The sequence below is a fragment of the Amphiura filiformis genome, chromosome 9 (genome assembly GCF_039555335.1).
Source record: "Amphiura filiformis chromosome 9, Afil_fr2py, whole genome shotgun sequence".
Lineage (NCBI taxonomy): Eukaryota > Metazoa > Echinodermata > Ophiuroidea > Amphilepidida > Amphiuridae > Amphiura > Amphiura filiformis.
The window spans coordinates 64,321,943-64,342,918 of NC_092636.1; the positions used below are offsets into that span (position 1 = coordinate 64,321,943).

At 35.3% G+C, this 20,976-nt stretch overlaps 1 protein-coding gene across 1 annotated transcript in view; it reads right to left on the minus strand.

Moving 5' to 3' along the window:
• Positions 1-14,544: 14,544 nt before the first annotated feature.
• Positions 14,545-20,976, minus strand: part of LOC140161314 (uncharacterized) — a 91,752-nt gene continuing 85,320 nt past the window's right edge. The window contains 5 exon segments of the mRNA XM_072184791.1: positions 14,545-16,087; positions 16,728-16,821; positions 17,504-17,620; positions 18,482-18,619; positions 20,246-20,417. Coding sequence (XP_072040892.1) covers positions 15,768-16,087; positions 16,728-16,821; positions 17,504-17,620; positions 18,482-18,619; positions 20,246-20,417 — 841 coding nt within the window. The 3' untranslated portion in view covers positions 14,545-15,767.

A 20,976-nucleotide genomic window follows, 5' to 3' on the forward strand; every position in this document is an offset into this window, starting at 1 on the left:
TCAGCAACGTTTTCCTGAAGTAGCTATCTACTGCTGATATTGGTATTGATGAAGTAGCTATCTACTGCTGATATTGGCATTGATGAAGTAACTATCTACTGCTAATATTGGCATTGATGAAGTAGCTATCTACTGCTGATATTAATATTGATGAAGTAGCTATCTACTGCTAATATTGGTATTGATGAAGTAGCTATCTACTGCTGATATTGGTATTGATTAAGTAACTATCTACTGCTGATATTGGCATTGATGAAGTAGCTATCTACTGCTGATAATGGTATACTGAAGTAGCTATCTACTGCTGATATTGGTATGAAGTAGCTATATATTGCTGATATTGTAGCTATCTGCTGCTGATATTGGTATTATGAAGAAGCTATCTACTGCTGATACTGGCATTGATGAAGTCGTTGTCTCCTGAAGATACCAGTATTGATGAAGTAGCTATCTACTGCTGATATTGGTATTGACGAAGCAGCTATCTATTGCTAATATTGGTATTGGTGAAGCAGCTTATCAACTGATGATATTGGCATTGCTGAATTAGCTATGTGTTGCTAATATTGCTATTGATGAAATAGCTATCTACTGCTGATATTGGTATTGATGAAGTAGCTAGCTACTGCTGATATTGGTAGTGATAAAGTAGCTATATACTGGCATTGATGAAGTGACTATCTACTGCTAATATTGGTATTGATGAAGCAGCTATATATTTACTGATGATATTGGCATTGATAAATTAGCTATATGTTGCTAACATTGTTATTTATGAAATAGCTATCTACTGCTGATATTGGTATTGATGAAGTAGCTATCTACTGCTGATACTGGTATTGATGAAGTAGCTATCTACTGCTGTTACTGGCATTGATGAAGTAGCTATCTACTGGTGATATTGGCATTGATGAAGTAGCTGTCTACTTCTGGTATCGGTATTGATGAAGTAGCTATCTACTGCTGATATTGGTATTGATGAAGTAGCCATCTACTGCTGATATTGGTATTGATGAAGTAGCTATCTACTGCTGATATTGGTATTGATGAAGTAACTATCTACTGCTAATATTGGTATTGATGAAGCAGCTATATATTTACTGCTGATATTGGTATTGATGAAGTAGCTATCTACTGCTAATATTGGTATTGATGAAGTAGCCATCTACTACTGATATTGGTATTGATGAAGTAGCTATCTACTGCTGTTACTGGCATTGATGAAGTAGCTATCTACTGCTGATATTGGTATTGATGAAGTAGCTATCTACTGCTAATATTGGTATTGATGAAGTAGCTATCTACTGCTGATATTGGTATTGATGAAGTAGCTATCTACTGCTGATATTGGTATTGATGAAGTAGCTATCTACTGTTGATATTGGTATTGATAAAGTAGCTATCTACTGCTGTTACTGGCATTGATGAAGTAGTTGTCTCCTGAAGATACTCCTAATATTGGCATGTATTGCTAATATTGGTATTGATGAAGTAGCTGCCCAGCAAACACAAAACGTTTTCGACATCATTCGCAAAAGGTTATAAAAGGTTGTCAGAAAACGTTTAAATGTCGGGTTATATAAAGGGTATATTAAGAGTATAAAACGTTTTCATAACCTTAAAAAACATTTTGTGATAATCTACTGCTCAGCAAACAAAAATGTTTTACAGAAAACGTTTAAATGTCGGGTTATATAAAGGGTATAAAAACGTTTTAATAACATTCCAAAAACATTCTTGAAAACTTAATACAAAACATTCTAAACAGAATGTTATTTTGGGGTTGAAAAAATATTTTGCGAAAAATGTTTACCCAAAATATTTTCAATAACGTTTTAAAAACGTTTTCATGACCTTTATGTTACCCGACATTTAAATGTTATTAAAAGGTTTTGAAGAACATTTCTGTGTTTGCTGGGTTCAAACATTTTGACATAATGTTATTTAAGTATTGACACAATATTTGGCAAAAATGTTTGCAAAAATAGTTTACAATAACATTTTTTGAAAACATTTAAAAATATTGTTGTGGTGTGTTTTCATACAAAACGTTTTAAAACGTTATCATGACCTTTATATAACCCGACATTTTAATGTTATTAAAACGTTTTACCTAAACCAAAAGCCAAAATATAACTTATTTAAAACGTTTTAAAACGTTTTTGTGTTTGCTGGGTGTCCACTGCTGATATTGGTAATTAATGAACCAGTATTGATGAAGTAGCTATCTACTGCTGATATTGGTATTGATGAAGCAGCTATCTATTGCTAATATTGGTATTGGTGAAGTAACTATCTACTGCTAATATTGGTATTGATGAAGTAGCTATCTACTGCTGATATTGGTATTGATGAAGTAGCTATCTACTGCTAATATTGGTATTGATGAAGTAGCCATCTACTACTGATATTGGTATTATGAAGAAGCTATCTACTGCTGATACTGGCATTGATGAAGTCGTTGTCTCCTGAAGATACCAGTATTGATGAAGTAGCTATCTACTGCTGATATTGGTATTGACGAAGCAGCTATCTATTGCTAATATTGGTATTGGTGAAGCAGCTTATCAACTGATGATATTGGCATTGCTGAATTAGCTATGTGTTGCTAATATTGCTATTGATGAAATAGCTATCTACTGCTGATATCGCTATTGATGAAGTAGCTAGCTACTGCTGATATTGGTAGTAGTGATAAAGTAGCTATATACTGGCATTGATGAAGTGACTATCTACTGCTAATATTGGTATTGATGAAGCAGCTATATATTTACTGATGATATTGGCATTGATAAATTAGCTATATGTTGCTAACATTGTTATTTATGAAATAGCTATCTACTGCTGATATTGGTATTGATGAAGTAGCTATCTACTGCTGATACTGGTATTGATGAAGTAGCTATCTACTGCTGTTACTGGCATTGATGAAGTAGCTATCTACTGGTGATATTGGCATTGATGAAGTAGCTGTCTACTTCTGGTATCGGTATTGATGAAGTAGCTATCTACTGCTGATATTGGTATTGATGAAGTAGCCATCTACTGCTGATATTGGTATTGATGAAGTAGCTATCTACTGCTGATATTGGTATTGATGAAGTAACTATCTACTGCTAATATTGGTATTGATGAAGTAGCTATCTACTGCTGATATTGGTATTGATGAAGTAGCTATCTACTGCTAATATTGGTATTGATGAAGTAGCCATCTACTACTGATATTGGTATTGATGAAGTAGCTATCTACTGCTGTTACTGGCATTGATGAAGTAGCTATCTACTGCTGATATTGGTATTGATGAAGTAGCTATCTACTGCTAATATTGGTATTGATGAAGTAGCTATCTACTGCTGATATTGGTATTGATGAAGTAGCTATCTACTGCTGATATTGGTATTGATGAAGTAGCTATCTACTGTTGATATTGGTATTGATAAAGTAGCTATCTACTGCTGTTACTGGCATTGATGAAGTAGTTGTCTCCTGAAGATACTCCTAATATTGGCATGTATTGCTAATATTGGTATTGATGAAGTAGCTGCCCAGCAAACACAAAACGTTTTCGACATCATTCGCAAAAGGTTATAAAAGGTTGTCAGAAAACGTTTAAATGTCGGGTTATATAAAGGGTATAAAAACGTTTTAATAACATTCCAAAAACATTCTTGAAAACTTAATACAAAACATTCTAAACAGAATGTTATTTTGGGGTTGAAAAAATATTTTGCGAAAAATGTTTACCCAAAATATTTTCAATAACGTTTTAAAAACGTTTTCATGACCTTTATGTTACCCGACATTTAAATGTTATTAAAAGGTTTTGAAGAACATTTCTGTGTTTGCTGGGTTCAAACATTTTGACATAATGTTATTTAAGTATTGACACAATATTTGGAAAAAAAAAAAAAAAAAATAGTTTACAATAACATTTTTTGAAAACATTTAAAAATATTGTTGTGGTGTGTTTTCATACAAAACGTTTTAAAACGTTATCATGACCTTTATATAACCTGACATTTTAATGTTATTAAAACGTTTTTACCTAAACCAACAGCCAATTTATAACTTATTTAAAACGTTTTTAAAACGTTTTTGTGTTTGCTGGGTGTCCACTGCTGATATTGGTAATTAATGAACCAGTATTGATGAAGTAGCTATCTACTGCTGATATTGGTATTGATGAAGCAGCTATCTATTGCTAATATTGGTATTGGTGAAGTAACTATCTACTGCTAATATTGGTATTGATGAAGTAGCTATCTACTGCTGATATTGGTATTGATGAAGTAGCTATCTACTGCTAATATTGGTATTGATGAAGTAGCCATCTACTACTGATATTGGTATTGATGAAGTAGCTATCTACTGCTGTTACTGGCATTGATGAAGTAGCTATCTACTGCTGATATTGGTATTGATGAAGTAGCTATCTACTGCTAATATTGGTATTGATGAAGTAGCTATCTACTGCTGATATTGGTATTGATTAAGTAACTATCTACTGCTGATATTGGCATTGATGAAGTAGCTATCTACTGCTGATAATGGTATACTGAAGTAGCTATCTACTGCTGATATTGGTATGAAGTAGCTATATATTGCTGATATTGTAGCTATCTGCTGCTGATATTGGTATTATGAAGAAGCTATTTGTCATTTACGTTGTAAGCATATATATCTGTGGACTCGTATTCGCGTTGTGACAACGTTATTTTCGACGTTGATTTTTGAACATTGATATAACATCATTATGATGTTGTTTCGACATAAAGGTGCGAACGTATTATTCAAACATCCCTATTAAGTCCGGTCGAACGTTGTAACAAAGTATGAATAATACGTTCACGTGAGGAGATAAGGTTTTACTAGAGACGTTGATGCAATGTTTGACAAGACCTGGTACCAACGTTGGGAAAATACGTTCAGAAAGCGTTACACAAATACGTTTCTGAAACGTTTTCTTCACGTGAGGAGATAAGGTTTTAATACAGATGTTGTTGCAATATTTGACCAGACTGGAAACAAGGTTTGAGTAATACGTTCAGAAAACGTCAACAGATACGTATCAGCAACGTTTTCCTGAAGTAGCTATCTACTGCTGATATTGGTATTGATGAAGTAGCTATCTACTGCTGATATTGGCATTGATGAAGTAACTATCTACTGCTAATATTGGCATTGATGAAGTAGCTATCTACTGCTGATATTGGTATTGATGAAGTAGCTATCTACTGCTAATATTGGTATTGATGAAGTAGCTATCTACTGCTGATATTGGTATTGATTAAGTAACTATCTACTGCTGATATTGGCATTGATGAAGTAGCTATCTACTGCTGATAATGGTATACTGAAGTAGCTATCTACTGCTGATATTGGTATGAAGTAGCTATATATTGCTGATATTGTAGCTATCTGCTGCTGATATTGGTATTGATGAAGAAGCTATCTACTGCTGATACTGGCATTGATGAAGTCGTTGTCTCCTGAAGATACCAGTATTGATGAAGTAGCTATCTACTGCTGATATTGGTATTGATGAAGCAGCTATCTATTGCTAATATTGGTATTGGTGAAGTAACTATCTACTGCTAATATTGGTATTGATGAAGTAGCTATCTACTGCTGATATTGGTATTGATGAAGTAGCTATCTACTGCTAATATTGGTATTGATGAAGTAGCCATCTACTACTGATATTGGTATTGATGAAGTAGCTATCTACTGCTGTTACTGGCATTGATGAAGTAGCTATCTACTGCTGATATTGGTATTGATGAAGTAACTATCTACTGCTAATATTGGTATTGATGAAGTAGCTATCTACTGCTGATATTGGTATTGATGAAGTAGCTATCTACTGCTAATATTGGTATTGATGAAGTAGCCATCTACTACTGATATTGGTATTGATGAAGTAGCTATCTACTGCTGTTACTGGCATTGATGAAGTAGCTATCTACTGCTGATATTGGTATTGATGAAGTAGCTATCTACTGCTAATATTGGTATTGATGAAGTAGCTATCTACTGCTGATATTGGTATTGATGAAGTAGCTATCTACTGCTGATATTGGTATTGATGAAGTAGCTATCTACTGTTGATATTGGTATTGATGAAGTAGCTATCTACTGTTGATATTGGTATTGATGAAGTAGCTATCTACTGCTGTTACTGGCATTGATGAAGTAGTTGTCTCCTGAAGATACTCCTAATATTGGCATGTATTGCTAATATTGGTATTGATGAAGTAGCTGTCCACTGCTGATATTGGTAATTAATGAAGTGACTATCTACTGCTAATATTGGTATTGATGAAGTAGCATCTACTGCTGATATTGGCAATGATGAATCAGCATTTTACTGCAAAAAATATTAACATTGATGGAACAGCTATCTACTGCTGATATTGGCATTTATGAAGTAACTATCTACTGCTGATATTGGCATTGATGAGGTCGCTATCAACTGCTGATATTGGTATTGATAAAGTAGCTGTCTACTGCTGATATTAGTGTTGATGAAGTAGCTGTCTACTACTGATATTTGCATTGATGAAGTAGCTACCAAGCCAAAACACTACGTTCACGACGTTCGCTGACGTTGGACTTAGGTTGTCATTTACGTTGTAAGCACATAAATCTGTGAAAACGTATTCGTGTTGTGACAACGTTATTTTCGACGTTGATTTTTGAACATTGATATAACGTCATTATGATGTTGTTTCGACGTTAAGTTGCGAACGTATTATTCAAACATCCCTATTAAGTCCGGTCGAACGTTGTAACAAAGTATGAATAATACGTTCACGTGAGGAGATAAGGTTTTACTAGAGACGTTGATGCAATGTTTGACAAGACCTGGTACCAACGTTGGGAAACTACGTTCAGAAAGCTTTACACAAATACATTTCTGAAATGTTTTCTTCACGTGAGGAGATAAGGTTTTAATCCAGATGTTATTGCAATGTTTGACCAGACCTGGAAACAAGGTTTGAGTAATACGGTATCGATGAAGTAGCCATCCACTGCTGATATTGGTATTGATGAAGTAGCTATCTACTGCTGATATTGGTATTGATGAAGTAGCTATCTACTGCTGATATTGGTATTGATGAAGTAGCTATCTACTGCTGATATTGGTATTGATGAAGTAGCTATCTACTGCTGATATTGGTATTGATGAAGTAGCTATCTACTGCTGATATTGGTATTGATGAAGTAGCTATATACTGCTGATATTGGTATTGATGAAGTAGCTACCTACTGCTGATATTGGTATTGATGAAGTAGCTATCTACTGCTGTTACTGGCATCTACTGCTGATATTATTGATGGAACAGCTATCTACTGCTGATATTGGCATTTATGAAGTAACTATCTACTGCTGATATTGGCATTGATGAGGTCGCTATCAACTGCTGATATTGGTATTGATAAAGTAGCTGTCTACTGCTGATATTAGTGTTGATAAAGTAGCTGTTTACTACTGATATTTGCATTGATGAAGTAGCTACCCAGCCAAAACACTACGTTCACGACGTTCGCTGACGTTGGACTTAGGTTGTCATTTACGTTGTAAGCACATAAATCTGTGAAAACGTATTCGTGTTGTGACAACGTTATTTTCGACGTTGATTTATTGGTATTGATGAAATAGCTATCTACTGCTGTTACTGGCATTGAAGTAGTTGTCTCCTGAAGATACTCCTAATATTGGCATGTATTGCTAATATTAAGTAGCTATCTACTGCTGATATTAGTAGTGACTAGGGAGCTATATACTGGTATTGATGAAGTGGATATCTGCTGCTAATATTGGTATTGATAAGTAGCTATCTATAGCTAATAATGGTATTGATAAAGTAGCTTTCTACTGCTGATATTGGTATTAATGAAGTAGCCATTATTATATACTGATGATGTTGGCATTGATGAAGTAGCTATGTATTGCTAATATTAGTATTGATGAAATGACTATCTATTGCTGATATTGGTATCGATACAGCAGTTATCTACTGCTGATATTGGCATTGATGTGGTAGCTATCTACTGCCGATATTGGTATTGATGAAGTATATAGCTGTCCACAGCTGATATTGGCATGGATGAAGTCGTATTCTACTGCTGATATTAGCATTGATGAAGTAGCTGTCTACTGCTGATATTGGCATTGATGAAGTCGCATTCTACTGCTGATATTAGCATTGATGAAGTAGCTGTCTACTGCTGATATTGGCATTGATGAAGTCACATTCTACTGCTGATATTAGCATTGATGAAGTAGCTGTCTACTGCTGATATTGGTAGTGATGAAGTAGCTATATACTGGTATTGATGAAGTGACAATCTGCTGCTAATATAGGTATTGATAAGTAGCTATCTATTGCTAATAATGGTATTGATGAAGTAGCTTTCTCCTGCTGATATTGGTATAAAATGAAGTAGCCATTATTATATACTGATGATGTTGACATTGATGAAGTAGCTATGTATTGCTAATATTGGTATTGATGAAATGGCTATCTACTGCTGATATTGGTATCGATAAAGCAGCTATCTACTGCCGATGTTGGTATTGAAGAAGTAGCTATCTACTGCTAATATTGGTATTGGTGAAGCACTATTTACTGATGATATTGGCATTGATGAAGTAGCTATCTATTGCTAATATTGGCATTCGATGAAGTAGCTATCTACTGCAGATATTGGTATTGGTGAAGTATATAGCGGTCCACAGCTTATATTGACATTAATGAAGTCGCATTCTATACTGCTGATATTAGCATTGATGAAGTAGCTGTCTACTGCTGATATTGGCATTGATTAAGTCGCATTCTACTGCTGATATTAGCATTGATGAAGTAGCTGTCTACTGCTGATCTTGTTATTGATGAGGTAGCTATCTACTGCTGATATTGGCATTGTTGAAGTAGCTATCTACTACTGATATTGGCATTGATGAGGTAGCTATCAACTGCTGATATTGGTATTGATGAAGTAGCTATCTACTGCTGATATTGGTATTGATATCCACTGCTAATATTGGCATTGATGAAGTAGCTGTCTATTACTGATATTGTTATTGATGAAGTAGCTGTCTACTAGTGATATTGGTATTGTAGCTTTCTACTGCTGATATTGGTATTGATGAAGTAAATATCTATTGCTGATATTGGTATTGATGAAGTAGCTATCTACTGCTGATATTGGTATTGATGTCTACTGCTGATATTGGTATTGATGAAGTAGCTGCCTATTGCAAATATTGGTAATATTGATGAAGTAGCTACCTACTACAGATATTGATGAAGTAGTTATTTACTGCTGATATTTGTATTGATGAATTAGCTATATACTGTTGATATTGATATTTGTAAAGTAGCTGTCTACTGCTGATATTGGTATTGATGAAGCAGTTATCTATTGCTGATATAGGTATTGATGAATTAGCCATATACTGGCATTGATGAAGTGATTATCTACTGCTAATATTGGTATTGATGAAGTAGCTGTCTATTGCTGATATTGGTAGTATACTGTTGATATTGGCATTGGTAAAGTACCTGTCTACTGCTAATATTGGTATTGATGAAGCAGCTATTGCTGATATTGGTATTAATGAAGTAGACATATACTGGCATTGATAAAGTAGCTATCTACTGCTAATATTGGTATTGGTGAATCAGCTATCCGCTGCTGATAGCACACTGCTTCATTAACTACAAACTGCCAATAGCACACTACTTCGTCAACTATCTACTGCTGATAGCACACTACTTGTCAACTATCTACTGCTGATAGCACACTACTTAATTAGCTATCTATTGCTAATAACTATTTCATCAACTATCTATTGCTGAAAGCACATTACCTGAGAGTACAAAAATAAGAGAGGCGCTACTTCGATCGTTTAAAGAGAGGACAGCGTGAGCTTGGTACCTGCGTAAGAGTCTGTTCGACAAAGGTGATTGTGAATATGTAATGATATGAATGAGCTATAATGTGACGTAGCTAAGAAAAGGATGATTGACAGCGCCGTATATGGTTCATTGGGGGGAGCCATTATGCCCATATTAGGCTGTTGTTGTGCAGACGTCACACTCTGCGAATGGTACAAAAAGGTGACTGATAGATCTATTACGGTTTGGCAGCAGACAGATTGCGCTGTCCTCCGACCCTGACTGTTTGTCACGTAGACAGACCGTGACCTGGGTAAACACGTACAAAGCAGGGGATGCGACTGTGCCATAGGTCTTGTCTTCGGCATCGGTATAGGCAATTTGTACAGAGTGCCGCTAGCCTGACATTACTTCATAACTATCCCTGGCTGATAGCACACTGCTTCCCTAACTACATACTGCTGATAGAACACTACTACATCAACTTTCTACTGCTGATAGCGCACTACTTAATCAACTATCTACTGCTGCTAGCACACTACTACATCAACTTTCTACTGCTGATAGCACACTACTTAATCAACTATCTACTGCTGATAGCTAACTACTTAATTAGCTATCCATCTATTGCTGATAACTATTTCATCAACTATCTATTGCTGAAAGCACATTACTTCCTCAACTATCCCTTGCTGATCGCACACTGCTTCCCCAACTACATACTGCTGATAGCACACTACTACGTCAACTTTCTACTGCTGATAGCGCACTACTTAATCAACTATCTATTGCTGATAGCACACTGCTTCCCTAACTACATACTGCGGATAGCATACTACTTATCAACTATCTACTGCTGATAGCACACTACTTCATTAACTATCTACTGCTGATAGCACACTGCTTCATTAACTACATACTGCGGATAGCACACTACTTCGTCAACTATCTACTATTCAAATTGATTATTATTATTGGCTATATCTCAAAATCAATAATCATGACATCAACTCATTTTGCTTGATCACATCACATACGCTTCCTTCAACCAGGTTCCGCTACCATATGCCTGACATATTTTGGGTCTTTTGGTGACAAATTGTATAAATGACTCACTTCGAAAATATTATCTTTCGATGGTAATGTTTTATTTGTCAATCTGAGCACACGATATACATAATAATCAATATAATGTACAATCACACCCAAGGGCAAAAACTCTCCAAGAATGGCACAATCTTTTGCAATATCATACACACCACACAGATAATTATGAATTACTAAACATATTAAGTTTGCATAAATAGAGATGTCAGTTGATCCAATGGATAAGCTAACCCTAACCCCAACTGGAAGATAGCCCTACAGTGGCAATCACTATAAATGCCTGAAAAAACAAAACAAAAAAACCCAAAAAAACGGGTGTGTGAGGTTTATGGTGGTCCTTGGGATATATCGTGTGTTTAGGGATTGCCACAGCCAAAAGTCCGTATCTAGTAGGGCTACTAGAGGACAGAGTTCAGTGTGCTTCCTTGGAAAACATTTCTAGGTGAAATCATGAGGAAAGAACAGAATTTTCATATCAGCCCCTTTTGGGATCCTGTTTCCCCTTAGTCCAAGTGGGATACATTACCAGCACTTATGTGCCTGAGTTGATCAAAACAATGCTGTCAAAAAGTAAGAAATAAGAAAAACAAACAGCTTGAAAATGTAACTTTCCCAAACTTGTACAAACCTTACTTGGATGCAAAGAGTTCACTTGACCTACCATATTCTATCTAATTAGCATTCCAATTGCAAAGGGTGCTTATTATGTAATTGTGTTATGGAAGTTAAAATTAACATTTCCATAGAGAAAACATTGTTATAATTTTCTATAATAGAAATCATAACTTTCAATAAATATTGCATCCATTGAAACCCAATGTCAAGATGGTTTGTGTTAACACATTTGTTCCCAACTACATTTAAAAGTGCACTGAACATACTAAAGCTTAAACAGAGGGTGCTACTTATGGGAGGTGTGTTGATTATGTCAAATACAGTCAATATTTTGTAAATGTGCCTGCCAAACAATTTTTCTGTTCCCTCTTCTCTAAAACTCTCTAAAATTAGACACAAGCGTTTTCCATGATGCAAATCCATTTTGGGGTAACCTTGATCTTGATGAAGTTATAATCCAACAAAATCTGCTCTTCCAACTAATGACTCCAATAGCATGTCACATTGTGCATGGCATGACTGTTGTAAACATCAGAGAAGCACCTCATAAGTCATGGCACACCTAACTTTAATTTCTCTTAACAAACATTACCATAATTACTTTAGTTTTACTTTCTGAATACAATAGGAATACTTACTATACTCTGTATACATGTCTTCTCCGAGGCAGTAATCTAGATATTGCTTTACATTGTATCTCTAAACGTAATGATGATAAGTAATAAAAGTATACATTTTCAGAAAGGAAATGAAGCAGGAATCCATCCACCATGACAGATTCTTGCAAAAATGAGCAGTTTTTGAGAAAATCACAAAATTTGATTTTTCTTTACTGCCTCGAGGAAGGCATACATACTATTATATACCTCATATATAGATTCCTGTCATCTGATTGGTTGAAAGTGCAGACATTGAATTAACTATGCCCCCAAAATGAACTATGGACCGGTCCATGGAAATGAACTATGGACCGGTCACGTGCGTCCACGATCAAACTCAGCGCTTTTTCCCAGCGTAAATGATATTACGCGCGTTAATGTTTTCACGCCGCTATAAATACGCAAAAATCGCGATTGTAATCTGTGTGCCGTTAGCATTGAAACTATTAATTTCTCTTCCCAAAATCGATGCTTTTAACCAAACAGATAACAAGAATCTTAAGATTTGGTATATAAAACAAATATTGACTGCTTTTTATTCGAGGCATAGTTAAAATTATAGTCACACAGTGATCTCAAAACCATGCCCCTCATAGCAGTCAATATTTGTATATTATAGCATTCACATAATGAGATGCGATCAAGCAAAATCAGTCGGAACTTAGTCGGAACTATTAAAGCAAAATCAGTCGGAAATATTTAATTTTCAGTTTCTTATTGGATAGTAAAAAGCATTTACAAAGCTGCATTTTGCAGAAAACCCCAGTTCCAAAACGACATGAGCAATTAATGAACTTGTTCAAAGAGCAATTAATGAGTTTCCAAAACAGCAGGAAACAAAAAGAAATATTTCCTTTGTTTGGCTATATCTCAAAATCAATATATTTGAGTTCCCACTGATTTTGTTTGATCGCATCACATATTGAAACTTTAAAGTACAATGGTTACCACAATAAATGTCAAACTGAACTACTGCTATCAGTTTCAAGATTACAGGATCAAGAAAGAGTTCATGCCCATTTTCATTGACATTTACAATAAGTTTAAATACTGCTATACTTCAACACTGCTTTTGCCAAACATTAAGTGATGTCAATCATTTGTCTAAGCACATAAAATATGTCCGACAAATGTTTGACAGTGTTTATAAATGTTTGTGAAATGCTTGGCAAAAGCAGTGTGATACTTCAAATCAGCTCTACATTTCAGCACATGTAGGGTTTCAATAATATTAGATATAGTAATTGGTCACAGGCTTCTTTGGATGATGTAAGTTCAGTTATGTAAGTGAATACGTACAAGGCTATTAAGGTGTGTCTAGCATTTTCATTGTTCTAGATACTTCCCTTTTTCAAAAAATCTTTTGTCCTGCAGGGAAGGGCAATTATTATTTCTTTAAATACCATATGTCAAAATGGCTTGCTAAACACTGCTTACAGGAACTTTCAACCCTGAGGGTGCAGTAACATTTTCATCATTCTAGATACTTCCCTTTAACCATGATATACTACAACTAGTGAAGTAAAGAAATAATTCAGTGTACATGGAATGTGCAAGTCTTACAAATATAGATATATATACATAAATAATAAAAATAAATCAAATGACAAAAATATTTCATGAAATACTGCATTTTTCCTGGACGGATATTAATATCTGGACGGTTATGTGACAAAAGCACCAACAAGATTGGTGTGCTTTCATAAAAACTACACTTAATATTTGCTTATATAATACAATTATTGAATACATAAAAACATTTCCTTGCTAAGAATTTCAGAAATAGAATAGACAAAATTGGCTTAAATCAACCAAGCAGTGTGCTACAAATACATGTGCTACACATTTGTACATTTAATTTCTGAAACAAGACTAGCTCTTGTGCAATATACAAAGTGATTATAATATTATGAAGTATTGTTTTGTCTTACACTTAGGATATGCATGTTGTTTTCTCATTTGATTTTTTTTTTTGCCTAGTTTAATATATGTTTTATTATGCAACTTAGGTCCATAAGGGAGCATTTGATTCAGGCCTTTTGAGCATCTCCCCATTGAAAATAATGTGTATTTGTTTGCTGATGTTCTTGAATGAAATAAATATTTTATTCATGTGATTATAGTACATAGCAAAGAAAAAACTAATACTATTAGATGGCACTATTCTTAGCGGTGACTATGAATGTTGTCATCTATTAGTATAAGTTTCTGTTTAGCATATAATAACTGACGAGTCAATACCTTTTAATACACACAATATAACAAGCCTTTTGAATTACATTTATATACCAAACAAATATTTCTCTGAAAGACTAGGAAAGGTTTGATTTTAACAGCAGGGGTAGATTGATTATAATCAAAATTAAAATAGAATTGATTCAATTGACTTTTAAAAGAAAATTGATCTGAAAAAATTGGAAACATAAATACAACTTTTATCAGAGGACCCAAGTTGACGTTGTTAACTTGGTAATTATATGAGGAACAGAAAAATAATTTTAATCAACTTTGTAGTTGAGACAATTTGATATGACTCAAAAGCAATCCAATTCAAAACTTCATGACAATATCCATGTATTTCATTTGTGTCACATGCCTACTGAGTCTCTACCAGTATCCCTTGTATTTTATAGTCTGCTGCCACCTCTTGACATAGCATATCAAGACCAGTAATGATTATAGTTTTCAGCACAGTACTTCAGAGGTCTGTCAATTTGGGGCAGTTTATTGCGTATGATTGGCTAATTGAATCACGTCATCATCACATCGGCACTTCATTCGCTAGTCAAACTGCGTAGCATCGCTTGACCTATTTCTTTTTACGCGATAATCAGACAGAGCAGACGGACACCGCTGAAGTAATTTGCTGAATAGTATAATAGGACTAATTCACTTCACTTTCATGATAACACTTGATTTTTCCATTAATCCATTCTATATGAGGGATGGTCAATACGTTCCCACAACTATTATTTATCTCGCTCAAGCATGACTTTGACGACTGCTTATGATAAATACATGTTTGTACGATACCTTTGTCTTTCAAAACAAATATGTATTAGCGAGGTGAAATGCTTGATTATGTGTAACATTCCATCTCACTGATAATGGCTTCCAACTTCACATGAAAACTCTCTTTGGTGATAAGATGGACCTACAATCCCAGTAAAAGTAGTTAGAACACTTGTGTAAACCTTGGACTGTTTTTAAATTGTACTTCCATTAGGCTTTCTTTACAACAACCCTCTCCTTTCCCCACCCAGCAATGTTGGGGCATGACCAAATCAACAGGTTACAATATTGCACAGGGAGGGTGCAAAATAAAGGTACCCAAGTCAAAGTGCTCTAACAATTTTGACCACGATTGTAGTTCCTATAGGATGTATTGCACTGGGTTAGGGAGGCGATGCAGATTTTGCTGGACGGATTCTATCTCTGCCATCTGAATCTTGTCTGAGAATTACACAATTGCCCTTCACATTAACTTGCATCTTTGCTATTGACCTGCCTAGCTCCTGCTGCAGACTCCTTACTGGTCTTCAATGAAACCTTGGTAACATTCTGTTTCAATGACAATGGTTTCATACTTCCAGTGGAGGCTCTCTTTGGTGGTGAGCTGGACCGAGCTCCTATAGGACGTGTGGCACTAGGTTGTGGAGGCGAAGTGGATTTTGTTGGACGGATTCTCCCACCTCCTGCTGAAGAGCTGCCATTGTGTAATAGCACAAAGTTGCGTTTCGAAGCCAGAGGCATGATGGGACGGTTACGTCTGCTCTTCTCATTTATCTCCAATACAATATCTGTAAGAAAAAAATAATCTTGAGGTTTAAGTCATAATACACATTGGATTCACACTGGATTTAACAAACAATCAAATAACAGGTTGTTTTTTTTAACCCAGAAATTTGAATCATGTTCCTTTTTTCTTCAGGTACTGCACTGTGACAGTTTCTAAACAACATATTTTCAATTGAATACAATGTATTTTGTAGCTAACATAGCAGATAAAACCCCGGTAATAACTCTTGATTGATGTTAATCTCTATGAGCCAATGGATTATAAGAAGTTCTTAAATCATCCTCTGACACTTTACCAAACCAACGACCATATTATAATACTGAATACACCAAAACAGCAGCTGTATAGAACAATACAACCATTATGATATTCCATTTATCAAGATACACATTTCTTGCTTAATTGATCCTGATCAAAGTATAAGTGCATCAAAGTATTACAGTGATAATTTCAAAGGAATGAACACACATCATGGCATTTTAGACATGTGTGTAATTAAATGCATCCGCTGTGTCCTTATGTGCGGGTTGTCATGGTTGGAAGGGATGAATGCGGGTGTTCATCATGCTGTGTACATTCATTTGAAATTCTCATTGCAGGACGTGGGGATCATATCATGTTAAAAAGATATTTTCCATTACCTAATGTTTCTTCAATCATTCCTGGGAGCAAGCTTTTCAATTCCTTACAATTGGTATGCAAGGCTGGATTGACGTTGATCTCTATGAGCCAAATCTACAAACAAATACAAACCATTAATTGGGTAAAATGAATTATTAAAACAGTTGGTCGATCATTCATGTAATATTTCATGTAAGAAAGCCCAAGCTTATCCTAATTCAATCCTAAATTTTGTGTATAATTATATAAAGGAGTAAGCAAACATTTAATTAATTTCTATAAGACACACTACTTGGTTAAATCAAGGGATTCACAACTTGTGGGTTGTAACCTATAATGGTTGACAACTACACAGGAATAACATGGGGTTGGGAGTGGCCTGACTTTCAAAAAATGCAGCCGTGTTCCCAAAATGTTGGGAAACTCTCATGTAAACCACACAATTTTTCATTCACTAACCAGATATATTGGTCAGAAATGTTTCTTGTCACCAATTGTAAATGTTTTCTTTCAAATTTGGTTTGTGATTAGAAAGCAGCGTTGGAAATGAACCAAAATTTTCCAGCTCTTAGATCTGCAAATTGAAGGGCCTTGTCAATTATTACAGGCCTAAACACACTGGTAAATAATTTGAATATTTTGATGTCTGGTTTACATTTTTTCTGCCATCAGATTTGCAAATCAACAACAGGGAATGCCAAATAGCAAAGAGAGATTGAATCTGTCTTGCTGACATTGTCTAGTTATATTCCATGTTGAACAAAGTAGAGTAGATGAGAAAATGAGTGAATATTACCTTGAAGTCTGTGTCAATCAAGAAGTCAAATCCCAACAGATCAAAGAATCCCAGCTTAGCGTCAAGCTTGCTTTTCACAGCATTGAAGCAATGCACCATGATCTTGTTCATTTGTTTCTGTGGATGAAATATCAAGTGTTAACATTGAATTAAGCATTACACACATGTCATTCACAGTGTGTACCAATTGACTTAATCAACACGGCATGGCAGACATTTTTTCAAAAATTCTGTCTTCTGGTATCACATGGCTTATTATGTGTCTGCTACTGCCTCCCAACAATATCACTCACTCACTCACTCACTTAGATACCATCCTCATCATCTTGGGATGAGCATTCATTTGCATCTGTCCTGTGCGGATTGGGTTGCAGTGTATGTGGTCATTCCCATCCAGGATTTGATGTTTGATTCCCATGATGTTCGTGCACATCTTCTGCCTCGGTTGCCTTGTGCTTTTACACACAACAGGGTTCTAGCAAGATTTCTTGCACTGCCCCTTGCTATGTGACCAAAGTACTGCAACTTGTGTTTTCTCATCATTGTCAGGAGTCTTACTTTTGGATCAATCTGGGCAAGGACCCATTCATTTAGTGCGTTTGTCTTGCCAAGTGACATGCAACATATGACGGAAGCACAGTTCAAAGGCGGAGATCTTTTTCAGGGTCCAGGCTTCACATCTATAAGTTGCTATGGGGAATATAAGTTCCTGAAGCAGTCTGGTTTTGATTTTGACTGTCAGTGACCGGTCTTTGAGTAGGTTTTGGATTTGGCTAATTGCAAGCTGCCTTCAAATCTCCTTTGAGGTGTTATTGTTGTTGGAGCAGGTAGCAACAAGGGGCAGTTTTTACTGTTCAATGACAATATTACTGAATAATGAAAAAAACTTTAATAAAGGCACTTTAACTTCAGGCACTTTGCCTGAAATGTGGAGAATTTTGGTATGTGATGCCAGATACATTATGCCCTGATACTCACATGGAAGTAGCCCATAACCCAGTCTTTTGGTAGTCCTTTTTCTTCAGCCATTTCATTGACAACATCATTAAATCTTTCCATACTCCATACAGTTTCATCTTTCATATCTTGGTATGATGGGTGCTTCTTTTGTACATACTGAAAATACAGAAAATAGAAGTTTTATGGGTAAGAGAAGAGCATGGCCTAGCCAGGTTTGCACTCAAATATTGAGACAAATAAAGCTAACACACACAAGGAATGGTATGGGTTCTATAAGGAGATCCCTAGGTTTGATATAAGAGGTGTCATCCCATGTGCACAATTTTTCTTGAGAGGGGGTAAATGCCCAAAACTTGTTTTTATACATATATTATTGGCCTTAACTCAAGAACAGCAACCCATAACCCATAAGGAAATATAAATGCGATTATTGCCTTTCTTAACTCATTTCTTATTAGATCAATGTATTAATATTAGGAATGCATTGCGGTTTTGTAGTAAAATGGGTCAGAATGGACACATATGGCTCTTGTCATCCACCTTGCCTTAAACATTGCATGCATAAACAATGGATAACTAATAAGACTAACAAGATTTCTGCTCTTACTTCATTCAATTCACTCAGAGTATCTGAAAATGTGATGTGATCAAGCAAAATGAGTCGGATGTTGGAAATACTGATTTGAGATAAAACCAATAATAGTATTCAACTTTTTTTGTATTTTATTATTCTGAGCATCAATAAAATGGCCATATCTCTGGAACCGTAAGTCTAATTATGATGGGGTTTTGAGCAAAATAAAGCTCTGAGAATGGAAAACCGAATTTTGATTTTGATCGACATCAGACTCATTTTGCTTGATCGCATCACAAATATGTAAGCAAACAAAATTATTTTCCTCATATTGTTGTGCATTTTGCATATTGCCAAATAACAGTTTACTATTTTATTCATAAACCGTCCCTATACACCTATCCGACTTCGCCATTACTGCGGTGTCCCCGATGTAAAACTGCGGTGTCCCGAGGTCGGGGGTTCTATCCATTATTTATTGTGTGCTATACAGAATTGTACCCGGAATTGTACACAACAGTGATATTCAATACACAATCATGAGTATTGAATTACGAATTAAATCTCCCGCTCTGGTACATCTGTGTTGCCGTCAATAGAGGGCCAAATACAGTAAACGCTTCTCGGATTGGTGTATAACCTGTGAAGTGTCTTACACCATTTGGCTTTGCACCTATAATGAATTGGTAACACTGCCCTCTGTAGTCATATAAAACGAAGGGTTAAGGCTGTGGACATTATATAGTTGGATACTATTAAGATGCAGTGATCACAACAATGTCATACATAGAGCACTACACAGGGCATAGGTCCTAAGATGTAAAAACAATATGATGTTATTGAACAATTTACAGTTTCAATGTAACAGTTTCAAATTAAAACATTGTGTGTAAGTTAAAGCAATAATGTGTGATTTGCATAAAATATATTTTCATTTCAACTATTGTTGGCGTTTAACTATCAGGTATGTCTCTTTTAGTTTCAGGCCGGACAAATGAGATAACACAGAGAATCCCTGCTTTATTTACACAAAATTTAATTTGACTGTAACCAAAGCATTTGAAGCTTAATCGTTCACAGGGTGTTTAAGTACATCTGAAGGTGACACATTCGTGTAAAAAGTTGAAATTAGAGTAAAATTAAGGGCATCGCTGAGAGCAAAATCGCACATTATAGCTATAACTGAACACAATAATTGCGTCTATTACCTGATTAGTGAGATGTCTATGTAAGTCTGTACTGTCATGATCATAGTCATCACAAGCTAAACGTAGGTATCCAGTATGAAAGAGAACTATAAAAGGATTGGTACAGGCAATCAACATGTAGGTTCTCACATCAAACTTCTTGTTGTTAAGTAGTAGTGGGTTGGGTATGTACCTGGTTACAAATCAAATCAAATCAAATTTATTTACAAATGAGTGAAATGACTTTTCAATAATTGACTATAAACTATCCATTGACAACCTGTGAAATTCCTTACACAATAATAATCAATACCATTTTTCACCCTGATGGGTCGGTGATGTCAGTACGCATTTCATTGGGCGCAGCCTCAAATTGCTATCAGCTAGCAAATGTGCATTGTTTGCTAGATTGATGAATGACTGAATCTATAGGTTGTTTTACGAAAGACATTTATTATTTTAAGATAATTGACAGCGGTCACACTTCAAACAAGTGGAATATACCATTTTAATAATTAAAATGATTTATAGATATGGTTTCAGACCTCACTGACCATGACGACCAGGAGTGCCATGACTAACATGTATTCAATGGGACCCCGCGCTATACCAAGCTGCTTCAATGTATCAACGTCACAACCACATCAGGGTGAAAAATGGTATAGCATGGGTAGAAACAATGGCAAAGTTTGCTCTGCACCATAAATTTTGGTATGTCGCCCTCATGTAATCATAAATTAGCCAGCACTCAA